At 42.6% G+C, this 23,269-nt stretch overlaps 1 protein-coding gene across 16 annotated transcripts in view; it reads right to left on the bottom strand.

Annotated features, from left to right (window-relative positions):
- Window positions 1-23,269, bottom strand: part of RPTOR (regulatory associated protein of MTOR complex 1) — a 315,148-nt gene that overhangs the window by 152,957 nt on the left and 138,922 nt on the right. For 13 of the 16 annotated variants that reach the window (XR_014078516.1, XM_081575767.1, XM_081575768.1 and 10 more), the window contains 2 exons: window positions 19,659-19,805; window positions 5,528-5,703 (listed from right to left, as the gene is read on the bottom strand). Coding sequence is in view for 15 of the 16 variants with exons in the window: in XM_081575767.1 (XP_081431893.1) it covers window positions 5,528-5,703; window positions 19,659-19,805 (323 nt within the window). In the remaining variant the exon portion in view is untranslated. The remainder of the gene's footprint in view (window positions 1-5,527; window positions 5,704-19,658; window positions 19,806-23,269) is intronic. The other 3 variants (XM_081575772.1, XM_081575774.1, XM_081575778.1) reach the window with 1 other exon arrangement.

Below are 23,269 nucleotides of genomic sequence, written 5' to 3'. Positions count from 1 at the left end.
CCACAATGTCAGGGACTCTGGATTAAAAAAAAAAAAAAGTTTAACTAAATCCCAAATCAAGTTTATTACAAAGTCTACAACACAAAGTGTGACATTACTACAAAGTAAGTTGGTAAGACAATTTCATTCATGAATGTATCTAGATCAACTGCCCTGAAACATAAGAAATAAGGCAGTCATTTTAATTCAGTTTTTATAAGAAGCTGAAAAAGATGACGAAACAGAAAGCACCAATTCAATAGGTAGGCAGAAAGTTTGCTCTCCAGCAGAGAAGCTGCATTTGAGAAAATTGTACAGAGAATAAATGGTGAATTCCAGTATCAAACACCAGCAAGAATTAATGTTTCTGAAAGCAATTCTGACTGATTCCTGGTTGAGTCTTCAGGACAAAATACAAAGCGAATGCCATAGGTGTCACAAAATACAAAGCAAGAGCCTGCAGTGAGACAAGCAGGACATAGCGAAGGGCCAGGCTGGATGGACGATGCAGGACCTCAAGAGCAGCTGCAGGGCAGGATGTCTGTGAAGCTGCCTCTCTCACTGGGCAAAGATGAAGACCAGACTTTCCATGCTGACAAACACACATTAATAATATGCCATTAACATTTAAACTTCTTGAGATTACTCAATTTAATTGAAAGGAAGGAAACACATTTCTTGACCTCTATTCAATCTAAGATAATGTCTGCCATTTTCATTAACAGACAATACAACTGCATGCTGCACAATGCGATGGACATCAATCTCTTTAACAGCAAGTCCCACAGCAAATTAAGTACCACTGAGTTATAATTTCAGGAGCACACAAATATATCCATAGTAAATTTAAAATTGTATTCTGCCATTCAATCTAGTAACCAGAAAACAGCCTAAAGAAAAAAAAAAACATATCTTGGACTCATACTATATGGAAGTATATGGTGAGTAAGGAAATCATTTATAAAGAGAGTAATGTAATTGCTCACTTCAGAGTTACTGATATTATCAGTTTCTGATAATAAAGAAGATTGAGGAGGAAATGAAAAAAAAATCAGAAAATGATGTATTCTGACAACTACTTCATCAAGTAAGATTTATAAGCACATCTGGTATTAAATATACATACATGTATTATGCACATACAAAGTAAGGCTATATTCTGTTTATAAGGCATATAACTTTCTCTAGCAACTGTGCCTTGTATGAGTATAGTGAAAACCATCCTCTTAGTTATACAGAAATGTTCCTGAGCAAAGCTTTTTCCTAGGTTATTTATTGCTCAGGTTCCTTGACAAATAGGTAAGTGCAGCAGTCATTTATAGGTAAAATCCTGGTTCCATTTTTTTTTTTTTAATTTATTCATTTGGTTGTGCCAGGTCTTAGTTGCAGCACATAGGATCTTTGATCTTTGTTGCCATATGTGGGATCCTTTATTTATTACATGCCAGCTCTTAGTTGCTGCATGCAGTATCTAGCTCTCTGACCAGGGATTGAACCTGGGCCCCCACAAAGTCTTAGTCACTGGACTACTAGGGAAGTCCCCTGTTTCCATTAAAATTAGCAAGGGTTGGCAAACTATGGTTCCCAGGCCAAATCTGACCCACTACTTGCTTTTGTAAGTAAAGTTTTATTGGAATACAGTCATGCCATGCTCATTTGTTTACATACTGTCTGTGATTCTTTCGTGCTATGTTAATAGACCTGGGACCCTTGGGCTCACAAAGCCTAAAATATTTACAACTGGCCTTTCACAAAAAAAGTCCATGGACCACTATTCTAGAGCAAGTTTGAGCTATCCTACTTTTATATACCTGAATCCTAAGTAAATAGGATTACTAAAGCCCTATACTTGGTTAAATAAAACAGAACATCAATACAGTGAAATGTTATGCAATCACTACAAATGACATTTACCAAGAGTTTATAATGGTCAAGGATAAACAAATTTGTTATGTTAAGGTTTAAGTACATGAAATTGAAATCTCAGTCTGATTGCATCACTGAAAAACATACACAGAAAAAAAAACACTTTTTAACCAAAAAGTTAACACTAATTGTGGTAATGATGGTAAAATCTTTTTTACATTTCCTTCTTTTTTACTTTTTAGTAAATTTTCTACAAAGAATGTATATCCCATTTTTCACTGGAAAATATTAAACTGACTTTTAAGAAAACCTTAACCCTAAAAATATAAGTATTATCTGACAAACTGTCTCCTTTCTCCACATTAAAAAAAAAAAAAAGGCTGGTATTTTTCTTTAACTCAGCTGTTACAAAGAAGTACACATTTCCCTTGACAATTCTTTCAATGAATATGGTTTATTGCTATTCACAGGCTAAGAACACTCAGTGAAATGTTATGTTCAATCTAATTTCTATTCCTCAATATGCAGAAAGTGGTTAATTGTAAAAGATCTTCCCACCTGGGACTCTGCTTAGTCATTCCAGGCAGTGCTTATCGGACAACCAACACCCACAGTTGTGATGTATTGATCTCAAAGTCCATTCTATGGTAACCATATTAGTTTCATTCGCTTTTCACTGTGCTTCCTACTAAATGCTTACTTTAAAAAATTTAACTATATATTAACTCCAAAAGAGTATTTCAGGTAGGTACCGAGACAATGCTTCAAATCATGGTGGAGTGAAAGCCTGCTGCCTGACCTGAGGGTAGGTACCCACAGCTGCCAGTGCAGGGACGTCTCGTCCTCCTGACTGGTGGAGGACAACAGGGCTGCAGACCCGGCGGAGGGGGCGCGGGGGAGAAACAAACCAACTCGCTGAGCTGGCAGTAGAGTGTGGAGTGGCGAGAATGGAAGGCCCGTCTATGCTCTTTCTGCTTCTTCCTTCACCCATCCCTGCCCTTCTACTCACAGCCCCCTCGGACAGAGCACCCAGCCCAGGTCCTGGAGCAGAGCTGGTGTGCACCGTCAGCTCTGGAGTTGGGGTGTGTAGGAGCAGTAAGGACAGGAAATCCACAGGGAGGAGCAGGAAAATGAGTGGGGATGAGGCCGGTTCCACCGCAGATTTGGGGGTGCCTCTGTGGGTGTTCCGGCCACGGAGCTTATGACCGTCTCTACCCTCTCACTGTAGTTTGAATCCTGACCACACTGTTGTGATAAAGGTCTCATCTGACCTAGGTCTCCCCATCCTTACATGGATTATCTTACTTAAACAATATTAAGTCATTTTCCCACATTAACGCCTTCCCCTGCCAGACCTAGAAGAGCTAAGGTCCTTAGCCCAACATCAAGGCAGTCCACCCTCTGATGTCAGCCCATCCTCTGACCTCATGTCACCCCTCTGCACACTGTCCTCTCTCTACTGACCCACATTTGTGCGTGAGGAGTAACCTGCCTGTGTGTTCTCTGTTCCCCTTCAAGTCCCACCATCTGCCCAGACCCAGAGTTAGTTTCCCTCTCTTCCAAGAAGCCCTCCATTATCCCCTTGGCCCCTCTGTCCTCTGGAAACACAAACAGCCCTTAGTGCCACAGATCCGCCTAGCCCTTGCTCGTGGATGGCCTGAAATGTTCAGATTTCCTTGTCTGGCACGAAGCACTCATTTATATAATGAATTTTCAGGCCACATCTTGTCTCCTCAACGAGACCATAATTTTTGAGGGCAATACTTCTTTGCATTGCCTATAGCGCTTAACATGGGTTTTAAGTACACTGGTGGTATTTAGTAAATTATTTCTTGGACAATGAATAAAATGACTGGCTTCCTGAGCTATCTGGACCAGAGATCTTCCTGAGGTCATGTTAAATGGCGCCATAAACCTTTTCTGACAGTGATCACAGAGTATAGAGAATTAAATAGAAAAATTCACAAATGAAAGAATGAAAAGACCCAGTCAAGGGCAGCAGCGTGGCCATGGAGCAGAGGAGTGATGCTCTGAGGCAGTGTGGGTATGGCTGCCGTGCTGCCTTAGCCTCACCGGAGGGCAGGTCCCTGCTCTCCACCTTTCCTGTCAGCCCAAGCCTCTGGGTGAACTGGGGAACATGTCAGCATTGGCTGCAGGTATTTCCAGCTCTGCCTCATTTCCCTTCTCTCTCCGCATGGAAGCTTCCATCTCCATGTCTCCTGCTTTTCCACCTTTCTCCCTCTGCTGCCTCCCCCAGAGCCCAGCTCCTTGCTGTAATCTCCCAACATGCTAATGGGCAACAGCCACCCCCTCCCAGCAGGAATCCCATCCACTGTGTCCATAGTTTCAAACACCATAGTCCTCCCACCTGTGTCTCTATGGGATTCTCTTCAACATCCCTGGTTCGTAGTTTCACTGCGTTATCAGCGTCTTCCCCCCTTCACCTCCCGTCACACTTGACTGTGCTTGATGACAACAGTCCTGCCTCACATGAAGGCTAGCTCAGCTCTCTTTCTTCCATGGGTGGGGTCCCTCGGGGTACATTTCTGCCACATGCATTCTGCTTTTTGCGGTGCAGTGGAGGAGTGGCCACAGTCAGGCCCTATCTGAATGGGCTGAGCTGCGAAGTAGGCTCGGCAGCGGCCCATCACCCCCCTCCTTCTCCTCTAGCTCCTTAGGAATCAGCTGAGCTAGAAAAGGCTTCTCCCTAAGAGACTCACAGCTGGGACTTGAGAGGGCTGGGGTGGAGTGGGAGGCAGATGCCCTCTTCCAGGTGGGTCAACCCGACGCTGCAACAGAGGCAACGCTGCAAGTCCAAGTTCTCATCTAACCAGTCAATCGAGGCAACTTCATGCCCCGCCCCCCACCCAGGCTACAGTCACTCAAGGGGCCTCCCAAAGGGTTGAGCACCATGTTATTGCCCCTAGAATCCTCTCCTGTCTCAGTACTTTCTCCAGGGCTGTGGGGAAGGAACCAGGACCCTGTGTGTCTGGTGGGGTTAGGACACCCTGGCAGGAAGTTGAGGAAGAAGCCCCCACAGAGTCCAGTGAACCCACAGGGCTGCACCGTCCCGCCTGTGGCTCACCAAGGGCTACTTTACTTCCATGTATACGGTTTCCAGCAAAACATAAAATGGAAAAGCGTATATTAAATAGGAGCAAGACGGTCTAGGGGAGAAAGCTGGACTTGGAGGCAGGAAGCACACACATTCCACTTGAGTCCTGCCAGGGACAGAGGGCCTTACATGCAGCTTCTATCATCCTGGAATAGCCCATGTATTTCCTCAGTCATAGTCACAAGAGCTTTGAACTTCTCAAAAGAGTGATGGTAAGGAAATAATATGAAATATTCTACTTCAACTCAAGCAAAGAATTATATAACTAGTGAAGTTTGTTTTTGTTTTTTTTTTCAAAGAAAGTCCACTTTCCAGCATGACCCACCTTAGTACTGAGGACACCACCTCGGTTAGCCAAGATACAGATAGGGAGCTCCTAGAAACTATGCACACACCTGACCTGAAGGAAAGCGCATCCTGAGCCCCGAGAGGAAAACCCCAGCATCCACTCAGGGTCCTGAGCTCACACCTGGAACTTGGTCCGCCAGAGTCAGGTAGATTCCATGTATCCCCACAGCAAGCCGCGGGCGAGTGAGGTTGCTGGGAGTTGAGGCGGGCGCCACTTACCAGCGCAGGGCGATTTTGATGGGGGTGGTGAGGCATGACGTGAACAGGTCAGCTGGGAGGTCAGGGATCATGGGCAGGAGCTCGTTGGCCTCACAGGCTGCCAGCTGAATGCAGTTCTTCATAGACGGGGGCAAAGGCATCTGGGCCAGTGGGTGATTTGGGTTAATAGCAGCAACCTGCAGGGGGACAGGAAGGAGAGTGGCTTAGCTGTTGTCTTCAACTGGAGACTAAGCCAGAAATGCGACACGAAGAAAAGGATCTGTCGACTGAGGCTTAAGGCTGAGGGGTTCCAGGCCGAGTCCCCCGAAAAGAGGCCCAGCTGTCGGATCCTCTCCTAGATCGTTAGCTCCAGCCCCAAATCACTTGTTATTCAAGGACTCTTGCGTTATAAAGGCCAGGGCTGGGGGAGCTCCATGAAGACCAGGTGCTAGGGTTTCAGGTGATGATGGTGCTGAGGCGGGCAGATGGGGCAGGAAAGTGTAATTTTTAATCACTGATAACTACTTGTTTCCCAACTTGAAAAAAATGTTTATACTTCTCAGGTTTTGCTCCTTACTAAGAATCCTCTCTGCGTGATTGTTTCTTTCACATTTGCTATTTCATTTGCTTTTTACAACATTCCCATGAGGTAAGTTTTCTTTCCATTTTAAAAGATCTTTTACAATGAGGAAACTGAGACCCCAAGAAATGACAGGAATTGCCAGTCACTGGGCGAGTCCTGGTCATGGGTGGGGAGGCTGGTCCTGAGCTGAGGTTTCCCCTCCCTCATCCCATCAGGGCCCTCCTGCACCCATACCACACCTGTGACACTAACACGCATGCTCTGCAGAAGCCGGCCCTAACAGCATGCTCAGGTGCCCTTTGTAAGTTATACACACAAAGCTGTGTTCACTTATATATCCCTACCATAGATTATGACATGTAAAGTGTTGTTATTATTAATGCTGATAAAACTTTGTTATATTTCTCAAATGGAAGGCAGTAAAGTTGTACTTCTATTAATAACCCCTTCTACTATAGGAATAGCAAGCCCAGAATACACATCAAATTCTAGTATACTTAATACAAAATAAAAATGGCAATTTCTCGAGGAATTTTTTTTTTTTATTATTGTGGCAAAATATACACAATATAAAACTTAACCATCTTATCCATTTTGTTTGTATGGTCAGTGGCATTAGGTACAACTCATATTGTACAACCATTACCAGAGTGGGTTTTTTAAAGCACAGAGAAAAGGGAAGGCAGAATCACGTTTAATCTTCTCCCTGGCTCCAGCGCTACGATCTAAAATAGCACCAGTGAAGCAACCTGCTCCACACAGGAAATTAGTTTCCAGGTCTGCTGTGACAACCCGCTAGGAAGGATGACGGGTCTGGGTGCCATGTGGGTCTGCGGCTCATCAGACCTGAGTCATGCGGAAAGACGTGGAGGCTACAGATGTGTCAGAGTCAGGGGAGGCTGCCGGAAGTGCTCCACTCGCGTGCTCTGTGTAAGCACGTCCTCCTTGATCCAGGAGGGAGGATGACATCGGCGATGGGTCAGGCTCCGGAAGGGGAATGGAGGGCACAGCTCCGAACAGTGAAAGGGGCACTGGAGAGGTGGCCTGAGACTGAAGCCGACACACACGCATCTCGTGAGCATTACCACTAACAGGCACAGATGAGATGACTACAGGAAACCACTTAGGAAGAAAGAGTTGTTTATGTAAAAGCTAGATTCAATATTCTCAAATGCTGTCATGCTAGTTTCAACTTCTCTGTCTATAATCTGCTTCCACAGAAAATTTACTCTCTGAGAACTGAAGAGCAGGTCCACTGGCCACAGCCCCCAAATGCTGCAAGCCTTCTACCTTCACTGTTGCCTGTCACTGAGCTTCTGCAGACTCAGGCTCTCAGAAGTGAGGCGGTCTGTCATACCAAGGCCACCTTTCTCCCAAGACACAGGGCCCCAAGCAGAGACGAGTGTGCTCAGTGGGCTTAAGGGGACTTCTGCAGGGGTCAGGAGGTCCGTGCCCTGTCCCCTGTGGAGGTGGTGCTCTGATGCCCTGACAGAGCCAGGCAGTGCTGTTGGGACAGCAAGTCTGCTCAGTGCCTCTGTGTTAGGCCTGCCTCAGGCTGCACCTCGTGGTCCACAGGCACTTAGTCCAGAGCCTCACAAAGTACCTGAGGCAGAGGAGGCCCAGGAGACTGGGAGATGATGCAGAAACATCTTCATCCCAAGTCCACTGGAAACTAAATTTACCAATTCAAAATGGTCATTGATAGAAACCTTGATTTCTTAAACAAGCTCCTTGAAGTATGCTGGTGTATAAATTGGCAGAAAGCACTAAGTGTGGCTACAGATAATCTGAAGTATGGTAACACACAGTAATAGTCCCCTGAGGACTCATATAAGACCTGTCATCACCACTAGGCACTCAGAAGGCAGATGAGAGCTCTGCACTGGGGTTAATTAGAATCAGTAACATTTTTTAAAAATGACATTCAAAACAAAGGATTCCACCAACAATTTATTTTTTCAAGCTGCTAACCCAGGAATACAACAAACAAACAGAAACAAATTATTTTAACAGGTGAGCTATTTCCCGTATATTGTTTTGGTTTTGTATTTACCTAAGATATTGACCTTTTAACTGAAATTCGTCTTTGGAATAATAAATAGCCTGCATGTAAAGCTAACTACTAGTGATTCAGAGAACTTTTCAAAGACACCCAAGCAAAGAAGCTGGTTCAGCCAGGAGCCGCCACTCATCCTACAGGGCACATCCCAGACGTACTTGTACCCAAAGGGGCTTCTCAAGGGGAACCAAGAGGCTCAAACACCAAGAGAACTTTCTTCATTAAAAGCTCACTAGAGCCTTCTGGAGGATTTGGGAAGGATCCAGAAAAACCCTCAATGCAATACACAGCAACCAGATCCAAGAGAGACATCTGCTACCTCTTCCACACGCGTGGATAACGTAGTGCTCATGCGCTCAGAGCTCATGGGAAGGCTGGCCAAGCGGCACACACAAGGCTTGCGATCACTCGCTCCAGAAGCACGGCTGGCGGGGCTGGGGGTCACGGGGGAGCACCTGAATCTTTCATTTCCTAAATAAACCTCTGCCATCATGCTGCTTCTTTTCTCCATATACGTATACATGTTAAGAGACAACTCGATAAAGAGATGAAGGCACCAATAATTTCAGAGGCGTCTTTAACAAGCAGCTTTCTAAAAATAACATCTACCTGGTAATAATTCCAGTCCTAGCTTAAAGCAACTTTTATTCTCAACTCAGTAACACCTACTTACAGTGGACATTTTTGCAAAGTTCAGAGAGAGATTAAGATCTGTAAATGGATCAGGAATTGCTTGCCCAGCTCATTTCAAAGATATTAATGGAGCATCTATCATGCACCAGATACTGTACTAAAAATAGCAAATAAAAAGTGGAAGTAGTAATTTTTAATATATAATTTATATAATTCTCTATATGTGTGTGTGTGTAGTCAGTCACTTAGTCATGTCCGACTCTTTGCAGGCCCACGGACTGTAGCCCACCAGGCTCCTCTGTCCATGGAATTTTCCACGCAAGAATCCTGCTCTAGGTTGCCATTTTCTATTCCAAAGGATCATCCTGACCCAGGGATCGAACCCATGTCTCTTGCATCTCCTGCACTGGCAGGTGGATTCTTTACCACTAGCACCACCTGCAAAGCCTCAATTCTATATATATCAAATATTAAATAGTATTAATAATTTAAAAACAAGTTGCTGGAAATTGAAATTTAGGTCAAGAGAGCAGAGGGAGTCACTCTGTTGCAAGAAGACTTGTAACAATAACAGGGAAACCCCCAATGTTCCCCACAAAGGGCAGCTAAAGAACCTGCTTCACAGCAATAGTCTGTCATGATGATCCCGAGAGCTTACCTAAATGGACCGTCCACTGTTTTAAAGCCATCTCATTGTTAGCAATCAGTTTCTAAAATGCTCTATAATTATTCTATAATTCAACAAAGATGCTTAATTAGAAATTACAATGAAGTTTCTCCCCAATTAACTCTTAGATAAGCAACTATAAAGAAGGTAACTAAAAAATTCTCTGATCCTTTACATCACAAAGAGAATTTACGTTTGGGGGTTACTGTGAACGATGCTGCTGTGAACATCTGTGTACAGGTTTTTGTGTGGACACATGTTTTCAAGTCTCTAGGGTACAAACCTAGGAATGGAACTACTGGGTCATCTACAGCTCCAGGTTTAACATTTGAGGAACTGCCAGACTGTTTTCCAAAGTGGCTGCACCATTTTACCTTACCCATTTTGATGTGGTGCTATGGTCTCAATGTACATGTTCCCCCCAAATTCATATGCTGAAATCCCAACCCCCAAAGGTGACAGTGCTAAGAAAGTGGGGCCTTTGTGAGGTGATTAATTTATGAGGGTGAAGTCCTGAATGAGGTTAGTGTCCTTACAAAAAAGCAGCCTGAGAGCCCCCTGACCCCTTCCACCACATAAGGACACAGCAAGAAGGCCTGACCATGAACTAGGAAAAGGGCCCTCACCTGATCAAGCTGCACCATGATCTTGGTCTGTCCAACCTCCAGAACTGTGAGAAATCAATCTCTGTTGTTTAGAAGCTACCCAGACTGTAGTATTTTGTTACAGTAGCCCAAATGGACTAGGACAGGTAGGAACTTAAGATTATTCATTTGATACTTTTCCTATTTTCTAACATAAAGATCTAGTGCTGTAAATTTCCCTTTCAATTGCTTTCGCTGTATCTTATCAATGCTGACAGGTTGTACATTTCTTTTTTTCTGTTTATTTAATTGAAATATAGTTGACTTACAATGCTGTGTTAATTTCTGCTGTACAGCACAGTGATTCAGTTATATATATATATATATATAGTGAAAGTGAAGTCGCTCAGTCGTGTCCGACTCTTTGCAATCCCATGGACTGTAGGCTACCAGGTTCCTCCATCCGTGGGATTTTCCAGGCAATAGTACTGGAGTGGGTTGCCATTTCCTTCTCCAGGGGATCTTCCCGACCTAGGGATCGAACCCGGGTCTCCCGCATTGTAGGCAGATGCTTTACCGTCTGAGCCACTAGGGAAGTCTTATATATACAAATACACACATTCTTTTTCTTATATTCTTTTCCGCTATGGTTTATCACAGCATACTGAGTATATAGTTCCCTGTGCTACACAGCAGGACAGCAGGATCTTGTTTATCTGTTCTATATATAATAGCTTACATCTGCTAACACCAACCTCCCACCTGTTGGGAACCACAAGTCTTTCTTCTATGTCCATGAGTCTGTTTCTGTTTCATAGATAGGTTCATTTGTGTCACTTTTTAGAATCCACATACATATAAGTGATATCATATGGTATTTGTCTTTCTCTTTCTAGTGTACTTCACTTAATATGATAATCTCTAGTTGGAACCATGTTGCTATATATGGCATTATTTCCTTCTTTTTATGGCTGAGTAATATTCTATTGTATATATACCACATCTGTAATCATTTGTCTGTCAATAAACATTTAGGCTGCTTTCATGTCTTGGCTATTGTAAATGGTGCTGTTTTGAACACAGGGATGCATGTGTCTTTTTGAATTAAAGAGTTTTTCTGGATATGTGTCCAGGAGTGGGATCGCTGGGTCATATGGTAATTTAATTCTATTTTTAGTTTCCTAAAATATATTCATTTTCATTCAGTTAATGTACTTTCTTTTATTTCCCTTGAGATTTTTAACTTGTCAGTTATAGGTTAATTTTTTTTTTCTGATATTTTTCTGTTGTCTTTCTACCACTGACTTCTAGTTGATTTTACTATGGTCAAAGAGCAGGCCTGTGTGATTTCTATTATTTAAAATATGTTGAGGTTTGCTTTATGACCCAAGATCTATCTTGATGGATGCTTCATGAATACTTGTGTATTTTGCTGCTGCTGTTGGAGTGTTCGGAGAAGGCAATGGCACCCCACTCCAGTACTCTTGCCTGGAAAATCCCATGGACGGAGGAGCCTGGTAGGCTACAGTCCATGGGGTCGCTGAGAGTCGGACACGACTGAGCGACTTCACTTTCACTTTTCCCTTTCATGCACTGGAGAAGGAAATGGCAACCCACTCCAATGTTCTTGCCTGGAGAATCCCAGGGGTGGCGGAGCCTGGTGGGCTGCCATCTATGGGATCGCACAGAGTCGGACACGACTGAAGCGACTTAGCAGCAGCAGCAGCAGCAGTTGGAGTGTTCAGTCAGTGTCAATTAGAGCTCTGTGATATTCAACAGACAGGATTGTGCCTTCTGTTTTTTCCCCTTGCAAAAGTCTTACTACACAATGCTGAAAAGGAATAATGAGAATTAACATCTTTTCCTTGCTTCTGACCGCAATATAAAGAAAAATCACTTACCCTCTTGTCCCTCCCCTCAAATGGGCTGGTAACTTCCCGCCTGCCCTTCTCCCTGTGTGTGGCTCTGTGATCACCCAGCTGAGTTCTGCCATTTTTCTGGCTGCCACCAGAAGCACCATGGCCTGTGCCACCACAGATCCTTTGCGAGAGAACATCAGGCCTTTATCTCCATGGCCTCCAGCTGACAGAGGGGGGCCCTCCTGTGATAGCAAGTCAGGCCATGCAGATGAGTCCTGCCAGGAACCACAGCACCCTGCAGCCATATCCCATGGTGTTGGTCATGATCTGTGGTCCAAAATATTAAGTGATTTCTGGCATGTTTTAAAATAGACTAAATTAGGAAAAAACATTAAACTCTTAAGACTTAACTTGGAGAAGCTCCCAGTTTTATGATAGCTGCAATAATATACTATATTCATGGATTTGGGTTAATAATTTTTCCTTTCTTTTACATTTCATACAAATCAATCAAAGATTAAACATATTCAGTGAATCATAGATATATCTAAGGAAGAAAACTAAAGGTAGCTTATTCAAATGTATACTTATTTATCAGATCAAATCTGTAAATGTTTCCTAAGCAGCTACTTCATATGAAGCTTTCTTGACAGGTTTACATAATAGGTTTAATAAATACAGCACACAACACCAATAGAAGAGATACGATAAGACAATGCATAATTATTTTGTCAAATTAATTGCATAAAAATTTGCTATATGAGGTCATCTGAGAAAGATTTCAGGCGCAGGGAAGTAGAATTTTGGTTACACCCTTAAAGTTGACTGTACTGATACACTTTGCTTGTCTGTGGATTTCATTTAATACCACCAGTAGTGAGGGTTTCTGAATTTTTTATGTAGAGAAATCACTTTTCTTTTACCCAGAGTCTTCAAATTCTAGGACTAGGAACAGTAGAAGGTACCAAGAGAAAAGAACTGCAGGTTCCCATACAAATCATAAAAGAGAAGGTGCACAGGAGCTGAGTCTGGAGACAGCTTATGTATGTTCTGTTGCCCAGGCTGACTGGACTAAATGTAAAAGTGCTCTGCAAACTAGAAAAGGTCATACAAATCAAAGAGGGTAGGTAATGTCCCTCAGCTAAGGCCTCCAGGTGCTCTGGCCTCCCCTGGTGGTGCCTTTCCACCTTGCATGGCCTCCTCCTCTCTTCCCAGTTCTCAGTGGCAGTAAGGATCCCGATCTTCGAGAGGCTGCTTTTCTTATCAGTGCTTTTCTGTGACCCTTTCCCCTTTCTGGTTAGCAAGCCAGCTCCCAGCACCCTAGGAGGCCCACCCTCCTCCTCCACTCATTATTTCCATAATGGCTTCATCTTCTCCAGCGAGGGGCTGCGGGTGGCTCTGTGGAGCCCAATGAAAGGAGTTTCTGCTTTATTTGCTTACAGGTTAACCCCCACTCACTCTCCTATAAAAAGTGGAAATGGCAGCATTTTTTCTTAATTTACAAATGTGGAGAGGGGAGTGTTTCAACTAGATAATAGGTTTCTTACCAATATTTGTTTTGAAAATGTTCACTATTAAGAATTCTTACAGCTTACTATACACAGAGTATAAGATACAGAAGGGTGAACTTGACCAGCCTTTATTTCAAAAAGGGCCTGTCCAGGGTGTGTGTGGAGAAGCAAATGGGGGAGCTGAAGCCTGCTGAAGCCTGAGGTGGTGCAGGGATAAGACAGGGCTCACCTGAAGACCTGCCATCAGGACTGCCTTCTGCTCACCTGTGTTCTAAAGCCAGGCGTCCTGCAACCACCCTGCCCCAGGAAGCATCTGGAGGTGCTCTTCTCTAAAGAGAGTTACTGATGTGTCTGGGGAAACTAGGGTGGCTAGTGTAGTCGCCGGCTCCCAGAGAAAGAATGCTCTACGGACTGTGGGCAAGGGTGCTCCAGGATAGCCAGATCCCACCTGCCTGCCTGCCATGGCACACAGCTACAGTGGGTAGCCTCCCTTCATTCTTAAATATGAGAAGCAACAAGGAATCATCATAAGCCTTCCGTAGAAAGGTGAACAATCCAAATAACCCATAAGAGACAAATTTATACCAGAGGAAATGGTATAAACTTAGAAACTTAGAAAAGAGAACATCTTTTTAAAGTCCATAAAATAAAATTTAAAGAGAAAATAAATAAGGTTATCACATCACAGACCTCTTATTTCCCTACTACCTACAAATGATAATTATGAAGCTATAGAAGAGAAAGAATGGGAGACATGAAAAAACTTGTAGCGTGAAAGCTAGAGATGGACAAGCCTGAGCTCCCTGTAGAGTTAGCATGGTGGACCCCTGCTCTGTAGCGTGAACATCCCGACAGCAAGTCCATGGAGAATGCTCACAAATTCACAGACACAAGCTCCATTTAGTAAGCAGTCATCAAGACGTATTCCTTTCTACAGATAACCTTAGAATTAACTTGTGACACCCAAAAATCACAGACAGACATTGTAATACTACTACCTTAACACAGAGTCAACTTCTATTTCAAATTTCACAGACATCCACACAGTGTGCTGTGTACAACACTAGCAAAGGAACCACAAGGTTTCAAAATACGAATTCTCTAGTTCTATGGGATACACATTTAATGTGTTTTTGAAGAAACCTGAAGATTTTGATGTTAGACATTTTTGTCACCATTAGTTTAAACACTTGACATAAAATTTAGTCACAGTGATGACTACATGAAGATAATGTCATATATCAGTATGAACAGAGGATTTCAAATGGATATTTAAGTCACTGTGAATTCAGTGATGCTGCAGGATCACACCTGTTTCTATGAAAATGTGTGTCCGCTGGACAAGGTACTGAGCTGCTGGATGCTACTGCTGGAGCCAGCAGAAGTGGGTCACACAAAGAAGTTAACCAAATATTGGATCAAAACATGATTCTTGGTACTTCTCTGGTGGCCCTGTGGTTAAGATTCCACGCTTCCACTGCAGGGGGCAAGGGTTCGACCCCTGCTTAGGAAACTAAGATTCTGCACACCACAAGGCGTGGCCAAACAAAAACAAAACATGATTCACTTGGAGGTATTGTGAGAAAAGTCTTGCCAAGTGTGAACAAGAAGTAAGAGGAGAGAACGATGCCACCACAGTGATGGCCTGAGCCTCAGTAACAGACTCCCCACCCAAAGTGTGTCAACTGTCCTTGGGGAAAGACATCATCCCACCACTGCTATGGCTGCCACCAAGAAACTGTCTGGGCTCGCGTCCCACACCAGTGAGGGTGGTCATGCTCAGGATCACATCTTACAGGGACACAGCACATCCCCATCAATCTCTGTAAAAGAAGGGCACTCCTGTTCCCACCACCAGACATCACCTCTCTGCCTCCACAGAAAGCGAGAGAAAGGCCAAGACTTGACCCCTGCTTCACTGTGGTCTTCAGTGAAGAGAAGGACCGTAACTGCTCATGGGAAGTATTTACTGGGAGCAGAACTAATGGATGAAAAAACTTTAAATAAAGACTGTTTCAAAGAGAATCCATTTTAAGATTTAGTCTCCTCTTAGAACTACAAAGATTTAACATCCAAGATAAAAGTTGTTGCCAAAAAAACCACAAAAACCTGGATTCTCTTTCTCTGTCAACGTATATAGTGTGTATATATGGTGATATAAATACTCCTCTGGCTTTTATCATGAATGGAGGTAGCTGGACCTCTGGACTCTTGTGATGGCTACAACAAGGCCACCGGGCAGACTTCTCAAGTACACCTTCTCACCTACCGTAAGAAGTAAGGGTAAGATTGTTCAGTGAAAACAGTCTAAAACCCCACACCCAAACTGTCCATGATGAGTGTGGACAGAATGAAGACAACAGCACATGCCATATGGGGGGTAGGGTGGGGGGATCGTATATGACCCAGCTTTAGCCAATGAGATTCAGCAGAGGTCTCACTTGCTTTTCTAACAAAGAGACAGATGTGAGGGCTCTGCCCTTTCCCGTCCTCATCAAGCCTCAAAATGGAAGAATGTGCTGTAAGCATCAGGATAAAACATCAGAGTGGAAAGACTAAAAAACAGCCTGGTTCCCTGATGGTACTGCTGAATAATTAAATCATTTGCCTCAGAGATCCTAGCGAAAATGACAAATTGTGACTTGTTTAGAAAGCAGAAGTGAGATTTTTCATTACTTACAGCTAAAAGCAGTCCAAATGCAAGTGCTTAAAGTCTGAGAAAGATTACTCCTATACATCCTTTCTTGGGTTGCTACTTGAGGATTTGCCCTAGCAGAACAAAGGAAAAATTGAGGAGAAAAGAGACAGAGATGGAATCTAGGAAACAGTGGAGGCATCAGGAGAACAATAAGGAGAACTCCCAGGAAGGCAGTTTTGGAGCAGGCCTGTCTAGAACAGCCGATGAAGCAGGTGGTGGAGAGCTGGAGAAGAAGAAACTTTGGGAAGGGGCATATTTTGAGAGTCAGTGCTACCCGTGCAAATTTGGGAACTGTGGAAATGCTAAAGATCTAATCAAGAAGAAAGACAATCTCCAGGAAAATCAACGATACAAACAACTGTTGTAAAAATGGAAAGCACAGCACCCTAGTTAGCCATTCAATGAACAGTATTTACATGGTTGTAATCAGGGAGTCGAAGTTTAATATTTGTCATTTTTTAGGCATACCTTCTTAGTGTATGTATTCATACACAAAGCATGAGGAGTTAATTATGGTCAGAGACTAAAGAATAATCATAAAAGTACAGATGACAGAGGTTGGGAAGGTCCAGAGGTAAAAGAAAGTCCAAAGAAGCTAAGAACCTATTAATAAAACCAGAAGATAGGACTGATTACTGACAAAACTATTATAGAAATAAAAACATAAGCATATGATTTCAAACTGCAAAGGTTAGAAAGTATAGGGAATCCAAATATAGGGACACAATTAAATGACAGTGGGGAAATAGGAGGGGGTAGTCAGCAACCCACTGTCTTCAATTTCTCTTTAGAATTCACAATTTACAATGTACAAATGTGACTAAAATCTATGGGGTAACATATCTCTTTACTATCTAAGTTCTATATAATTTCTCCAATTGTTTAAATAGAATTTACTCACGGCAGTTCTGTTTTTGGTTTATATGGTAGCAGAAAACCCTGAGATAACCGAAACATTATGAATCAAGAAGTAGTAGTATAAGCATATTATTTGCATTTATAGAGATACTCATAGAGGAACTAGAAATATAAACAGTTCAAATAGGTTCCCTATAATAGCAGAGTCTTGGCCAAGGAGGTGTGGGGCCAGGGACTATTTCATTCATCATAAACTCTCAGTATTATTTAATTTTTAAAATCATGGCATATATTAATTTAGTAAAAATAAAAACATGTATCTTAAACAAAGAAACACTGAAAGCAAAGGAAACTGAAGCAATATGCAAAGCAATATGACACTGGAAAATGTAGAGAACGTGACTGAGTGACAGGCACTTTCCGGGCTCTGATGAAGTCTCTGTTGTGTGCGGTAATTTCTGCTGCGCTTTCACAGAGGCGTCTGCTGCTTCACCTGCAGTCTTCCTTTGGGACGGAAGAGTCCACAATAAGGAAACCTCCTGCTCCCAGCACGAGCACTGTGCTCCGGAGAACATGAAAGCTGATAATCATCTCTTAAAATTTATGTCACTCATATTTGTTGTTCATGTTTACTACTTGGAGGCTTTCTGGTCCAGGTAACTATTTTCTTGCTTTATATCTAATCATTTTTACCCCTCTTTATTTTTTAAACTCTGGCACAAACCATTTTACCTGTCAACTTCTTTCAGTTTCATGTCATCAGCTACCCAATAAAAGTGTTCAAATGTATCGTAAATTTACAAAGAATCTGGCCAACTGAAGACAGGGAAAGAATTTTTTAAAAGAATAAACCTAAGAGGCCACATAGGATTATGGTTTCTATAGCAGATTAAAAAAAAAAGACTAACATGAACATTAAGATATTAGCTGGGAGCCAATTTTATCATTTTAATTTCCGCTCTTTATGCAAGAGACCGGCTGAACAATAGCCAATAATAATAAGTGTAATGGAAAACCGAAAGACTTATCTACACTGTAATTAAGAAAAGAATGAAGATTAAAAGTTGGAGCTAATTATAAAACATATGGTATAACTTTGCATTGCCATCTATTTGCCACTTCAGATAACGTATTTTTCATTTACTCTCCTCCATGAGGAATTAGTCAATTAAACATTTCACCCTCTCCCCCTAAAAAGAAAAAGATGCATGGAAAACTTTTTTTGTCACACTCAATGAAATGAACAGTTTCTTAGGCTGATTAATCCTTGGCAACATACAGAGAACACATACAGAACCAAGAGAGCAGATACACCAAGTGCTAGAGCATAAACATTTAGTTTCATGCCTGAGAGGGAAATGCTTGCCTTCTGCTGAGAGGGTGGGAGAGGGGCTGTATTTAGCATGTTTTAATTATCAAAGGATGATGTACTAGTCTTTCCTTAACCACACTGAAGTTCATAAATTGGGAATAAATATCCAGCCAGATTCTTTGGCACTTTTATTTACATATTTTAAATTAAAAAAATTTTTTTGCAATATTTATTACTTGACGTGAGGAAAAGCAATTATCTCTTGGTGTTTTGAGTTTTTAGCACTTGCAACATAACCTATCCCTTGGGTAAACAGAGATGGCATGCCTAAATGCAAGGTAAAAATTTAACGCTATAAAACTTGATCTTTCCCTTCCCTTATTCTAGAATGCAAATGATAATATTACTAATGACAACAACAATAATAACAACTGGTGGCGCTGGGTTCCATTTTCAAGAATAAAGGGCAATTTAACAGTCACTCTGGTGCAAAGTTCTACATAAGGGTAATTTATAAAATATTTATAAATTAACTGTATGACATGTTAAATTCTACCAAGTAGAACTTCAAATTTTATTCCTGATACTTTCAGCAATATCCTCAGATGAAATGCAAAAAACATAACAATACATTAACATTGGATAGGCCCAAAAAGGCTTGAGGAAACATGTTCTCGGGACCATTTCTGTTTGAATTGAGAATTTCCTGCACAGCAACCAGTTGTAATTCATGACCCCCTGGAGGCTGCAGGATATTTTAGTCTCACTCTTGTGCAGGCCACAGGATGGAGGCCTCTTAATTGAAACTGCCTCTTCAATTTTTCTTTAGAACTCACTGTTTAATTCAAACATCAAATATTATTTAAAACAACCAAGTAAAACAGCTCTTCACGATCAGAGCACTACACTGGCTCTCCAGTTCTTTAAACAGAAGCCACCAATGGCAGCTATTTTGGTTTGTTTTCTGTATTTAGCATAGTAGGGTTTTTTTTCCCCCAACACCAAAGACAAAAAAAAAAAGAGAGAGAGAGAGCAATAACAAAGATGAGAGTGGAACTGAAGACCGTGCCCAGACACAGGCCCATTTCTCTGAAAATAAATGTGTCTGCTTTATTTTCACATTTATCTCGGAGGCAGAGCCCACTGGAGCACAAATCAATTCTATTAATGTTATCACTTAATTAAAATTCATATTAAAAATGATGCTGGGTAAAGCGAAATGCAAAATAAGACCAAGAGCTTGTCTGGAGTCCCTCCCAAGTTCTTTGTCACGGACACCACCACCTTACTCTGAGCACCACAGAGAGCCCACTGCACCTGAGAAAACAAAACCACTGAGGGGCTGACCCTCACCCCCAACTCCCACCCCAGGGCGCCCAGGGCCTCACCTCCAGCTCCTGCTCCCTCTGCAGGGCGAACTGCTTGAAGGACTTGACAATGAGGCCAGCATTGGAGCAGTCGTAGACGAATATGGAGGGGCTACCCATCCACGTCTGCAGGTCGTATATAGACAGAGGGATGTACTGAGTGTAGTTCTGGAAAAGAAAACAGTGCATGTTTGTGACTCACACCTGGAGAACTCTGCCTGCTCACCAGACCTGCATCTCCAAGAGGGTCCCATGCATGGGACCTGCTGCATATACTGTTCTGCACACTGTAGTAGAACAGCAGTAGTCTAAGCTCCCCATCATCTGCCCGTTTCAATCGGATAGAGGCGGGCAGTGGTCACAGTTCAACCCCGGCTGGAGCTCCTCTCCTCCTCTGTTCGGCTCTCTCCTCTCCTCCCCCTGGGAGCACACTCACTCCACTGAGGGATCTCCTTCCACATGTCCCATCACGGCACCTTCACACCCACCCTTCCTCTGCCACCCACCTGCAGTCAAACCACAGCCTTCTCTATAAAGCCCAGGTTCTATGTGTTACTCTGTTCCTGTTCACCATCTACTCCAAAGCTTCTCCAGGCTTATATAACAGAACCCACTCCTCACTTACAAAGGCAGCTCGGAAGAGTTGACTAGGTCCTCAAATGTGCAGGGTTTCCCTGCGGTCCCCTTCATTTCAGTCCTACCCGTAAGTGCTTTATCCTCTAGATGGTTTAAATCACACTGAAGGTGTACAAGTGGATTTGGCCCCATAAACTTTTTTCAAATCACAGAACAGTAACATATTAACATGAATCTGCTAAGTGAAATATTTTTCTGGACATGCTGTACTGTTCAGTACTTGAAACCACTCCAGCAATTACTGGTAAACATAGAGAGGAATGGCCCTCATCTCAGTAGAGAAATTATTAAAAGTCCACACTCAATAGTAACATTTTTAAGCAATTCTTCTGCATAGAACACCCCACTTATTTACCATTCCTTGGGCACTAATGGTTTAAGTGGTGAAACTCTGGCAGAAATCAATTCTGTGCACTTACAGGAAAGGTGACGGTGTTCCCTCAAGGCTGAGCCACAAACACTGCCTCTGGTATTGCCAAGAGGATCATTTCTAATGCAACACAGAAAACGGGCAGAAGACCGGAAGACCAAACCAGGCCTGGAGAAGACTGCCATCAAGGTGATAGCAGAAGCTTTCTTGTTAAGCATACTCATCACCAGCTCCAAGTCCCATCCCAGACAGGGGAGGACGTGCTGGCAGCACAGGTGTGGTGGGGGCGCAGGCATCTTCAGCACAAAGGGACCACCGTCTGCTTACGCCGTGCCATTTCACCCTGCGAAATTCAGTCACCTGGTGTCTTGCTCACTGTCACTGCAGAAGGTTAGAGAACACTTGGATATGCTCTCTCTAAATAAACTCTCACGGAAGGCTTCTAAAGAAAGCAGTTCTTCCTAATGAACCTATAAATGTGGCACCCCATCAAAATACCAGCAGGGGTTTCCTTTAACGGAATTTGACAAGAGATTCTAAAGTTAGTGCTGAAGAGACATATATAAGAGTACCCCCTCAAAAACTGTGAAGAAAGAACAACCAGTGGGGACTCCCGCTGGCAGATATTAAACACATTATAAATCTCTATTGTAATTACAGGATGCTATCAGGGAAGGAAAGACAAACAAATAAAACAGGAGGGAAAGCCCAGAAATAGACCCACAAATATAACTGTAATGGCATTGGCATTTTAACTCAGTGAAGAAAGAATGAACAATTCAACAAGTGATTCTGTAAAATCTAACTGATCATTCAATATTGCCATCTGAGATCTCACACACAAAATAATCAGGACAGATTTAAAAAATAAATATAAAAGCAGAATAACAGATTTAAAAATTTGTTTTGTTGTAAGAAAGACCCTCTTAAACATACAAAAGAAAGAAAAATGTAACAGGATAAAAATTAAATAATTCTGGTAAAAGTGCATATCAATGACAAGCAACTTAAGAATGAAGTAGGTACAACATATGTGACATAGGGTCTGTATTTAGGATGTGTGTATATACAAGCTTGTGCTGCAAATCAACAAAGACAAAACAACATACAACAGGCAAAAGCTGCACACAGGCAATTCACAGAAAAAACATGATGATCAACAATTATGAATGTTTCACTCTCTCGATTAATCATGGAAATGTGAATTAACATGGGAATCATCCATCTATCTACCTATCTTCATCCAGAAAACTGGAAAAAAATATAAAAGATGAATAAAGCCCTGTGTTGACAAGGATGTTCAACAGGGCGCCAGCTCATCATTGCTGTGAGTATAAATTTAGGAAGATTTTTTGGGAAGGCAATTTGAGTGGTTCTTAAAAATTTTTTAATGTACATGCCTTTGACTTCTAGGTGTCCATCTTATAGAAATACTTGCATTTGTATGTACAAGGATCTCTGATACTTTCACTGGTAAAATCCTGTAAGCTCTCTACATGCTACTGTGAAAAAAACTGCCCGTCTACAACCTATTTTTTACCCTCTTCATCATCAATGCAAGTTTAGCTGAGCACTGTTCCCAGTTTCCTTTGCAGCTAAGTCTGGTCTTGCAGCCCAATTCTGACCTATGGGACATGATCAGAAATGTGTCCAAATTATAAGTGCTGCCCTAATGCTCACCCCTTCCTTTCCCTTCCCAGGAAGAAACGCAAACATGGCAGGCCATCCACCTTTGACTGTGCAGGGGGGCTGCAGAGTTGTGTGATGGAAGGACTTGGGCCTGGTGTCATGAGACAATGCCACAGCAGGCCCACATGGCCCACAAGGACTGTCACAGACAACCTTGGATCCTAATATATCCAATATGAAGAGATCATTAAGCAAAAGGGGCCCATACTATGGAATACCATGCAAGGTTATTATAGACACTGACATGGAGAGATGTCAGAGGCTTGTGATGATTTTTAAAATGCAAGTATTAGAACCTCATATATAATATGACCCCATTTTGTGTGTAAAGCACCACATCCCCAGCACATAAGTTGAATGGAATGAGAACTCAGCAAGCATGTGCTAAGGGGAAGGTCCTATAAATGGTGCTGAAAGAAGAACATGGAATGCCTAAGGGCTGCTTTCTCTGACCCGGGAGGTGGCAGGGGAGTGGGGGCTGGTAAGAAAGTGTCACATCTATTTCTTTTAAGACCTCTTTTCTCTTGGAACATTTTAGAATAGAAATTACTTGTACTTTTTAAAAGACAAAATGTACATAACTACGAAAAGGAGGGAGGAAAAGGGTAAGCTCTGGGGTTCACTATAATGTACGTTCATTAAGTGTTTCATAACCAGCAGATATCACATGTTATCTGTACAAGTAAAAAGACTTCAGCTAAGCCGCACTGGACAGAGCAGACACAAGTCAGTGCCTCCCTGGACACAGCAGGGAAGAGCGATCCTCTTCGGCCCTCTCCCCAGCAGCCTCCCTCCCCTTGCTTACATGCAAGTCCCACTGCTATGGGGGGGTGGGGGGCGTGGGGGGGGTGTTGAAAATGAACCCGTTGAGTGGGCAAGAGGAACACCCCTACACTGAGAGGAGAAAAGATTTTAGCACCAGCCTAGGAAACCATTG

Source organism: Giraffa tippelskirchi, chromosome 3, assembly GCF_054371585.1.
Source record: "Giraffa tippelskirchi isolate mGirTip1 chromosome 3, T2T-mGirTip1v1.2.pri, whole genome shotgun sequence".
Taxonomy (NCBI): Eukaryota; Metazoa; Chordata; class Mammalia; order Artiodactyla; family Giraffidae; genus Giraffa; species Giraffa tippelskirchi.
The sequence above is the reverse complement of the archived record's forward strand: the minus strand, read 5'-3'. Positions and strand labels throughout refer to the sequence as shown.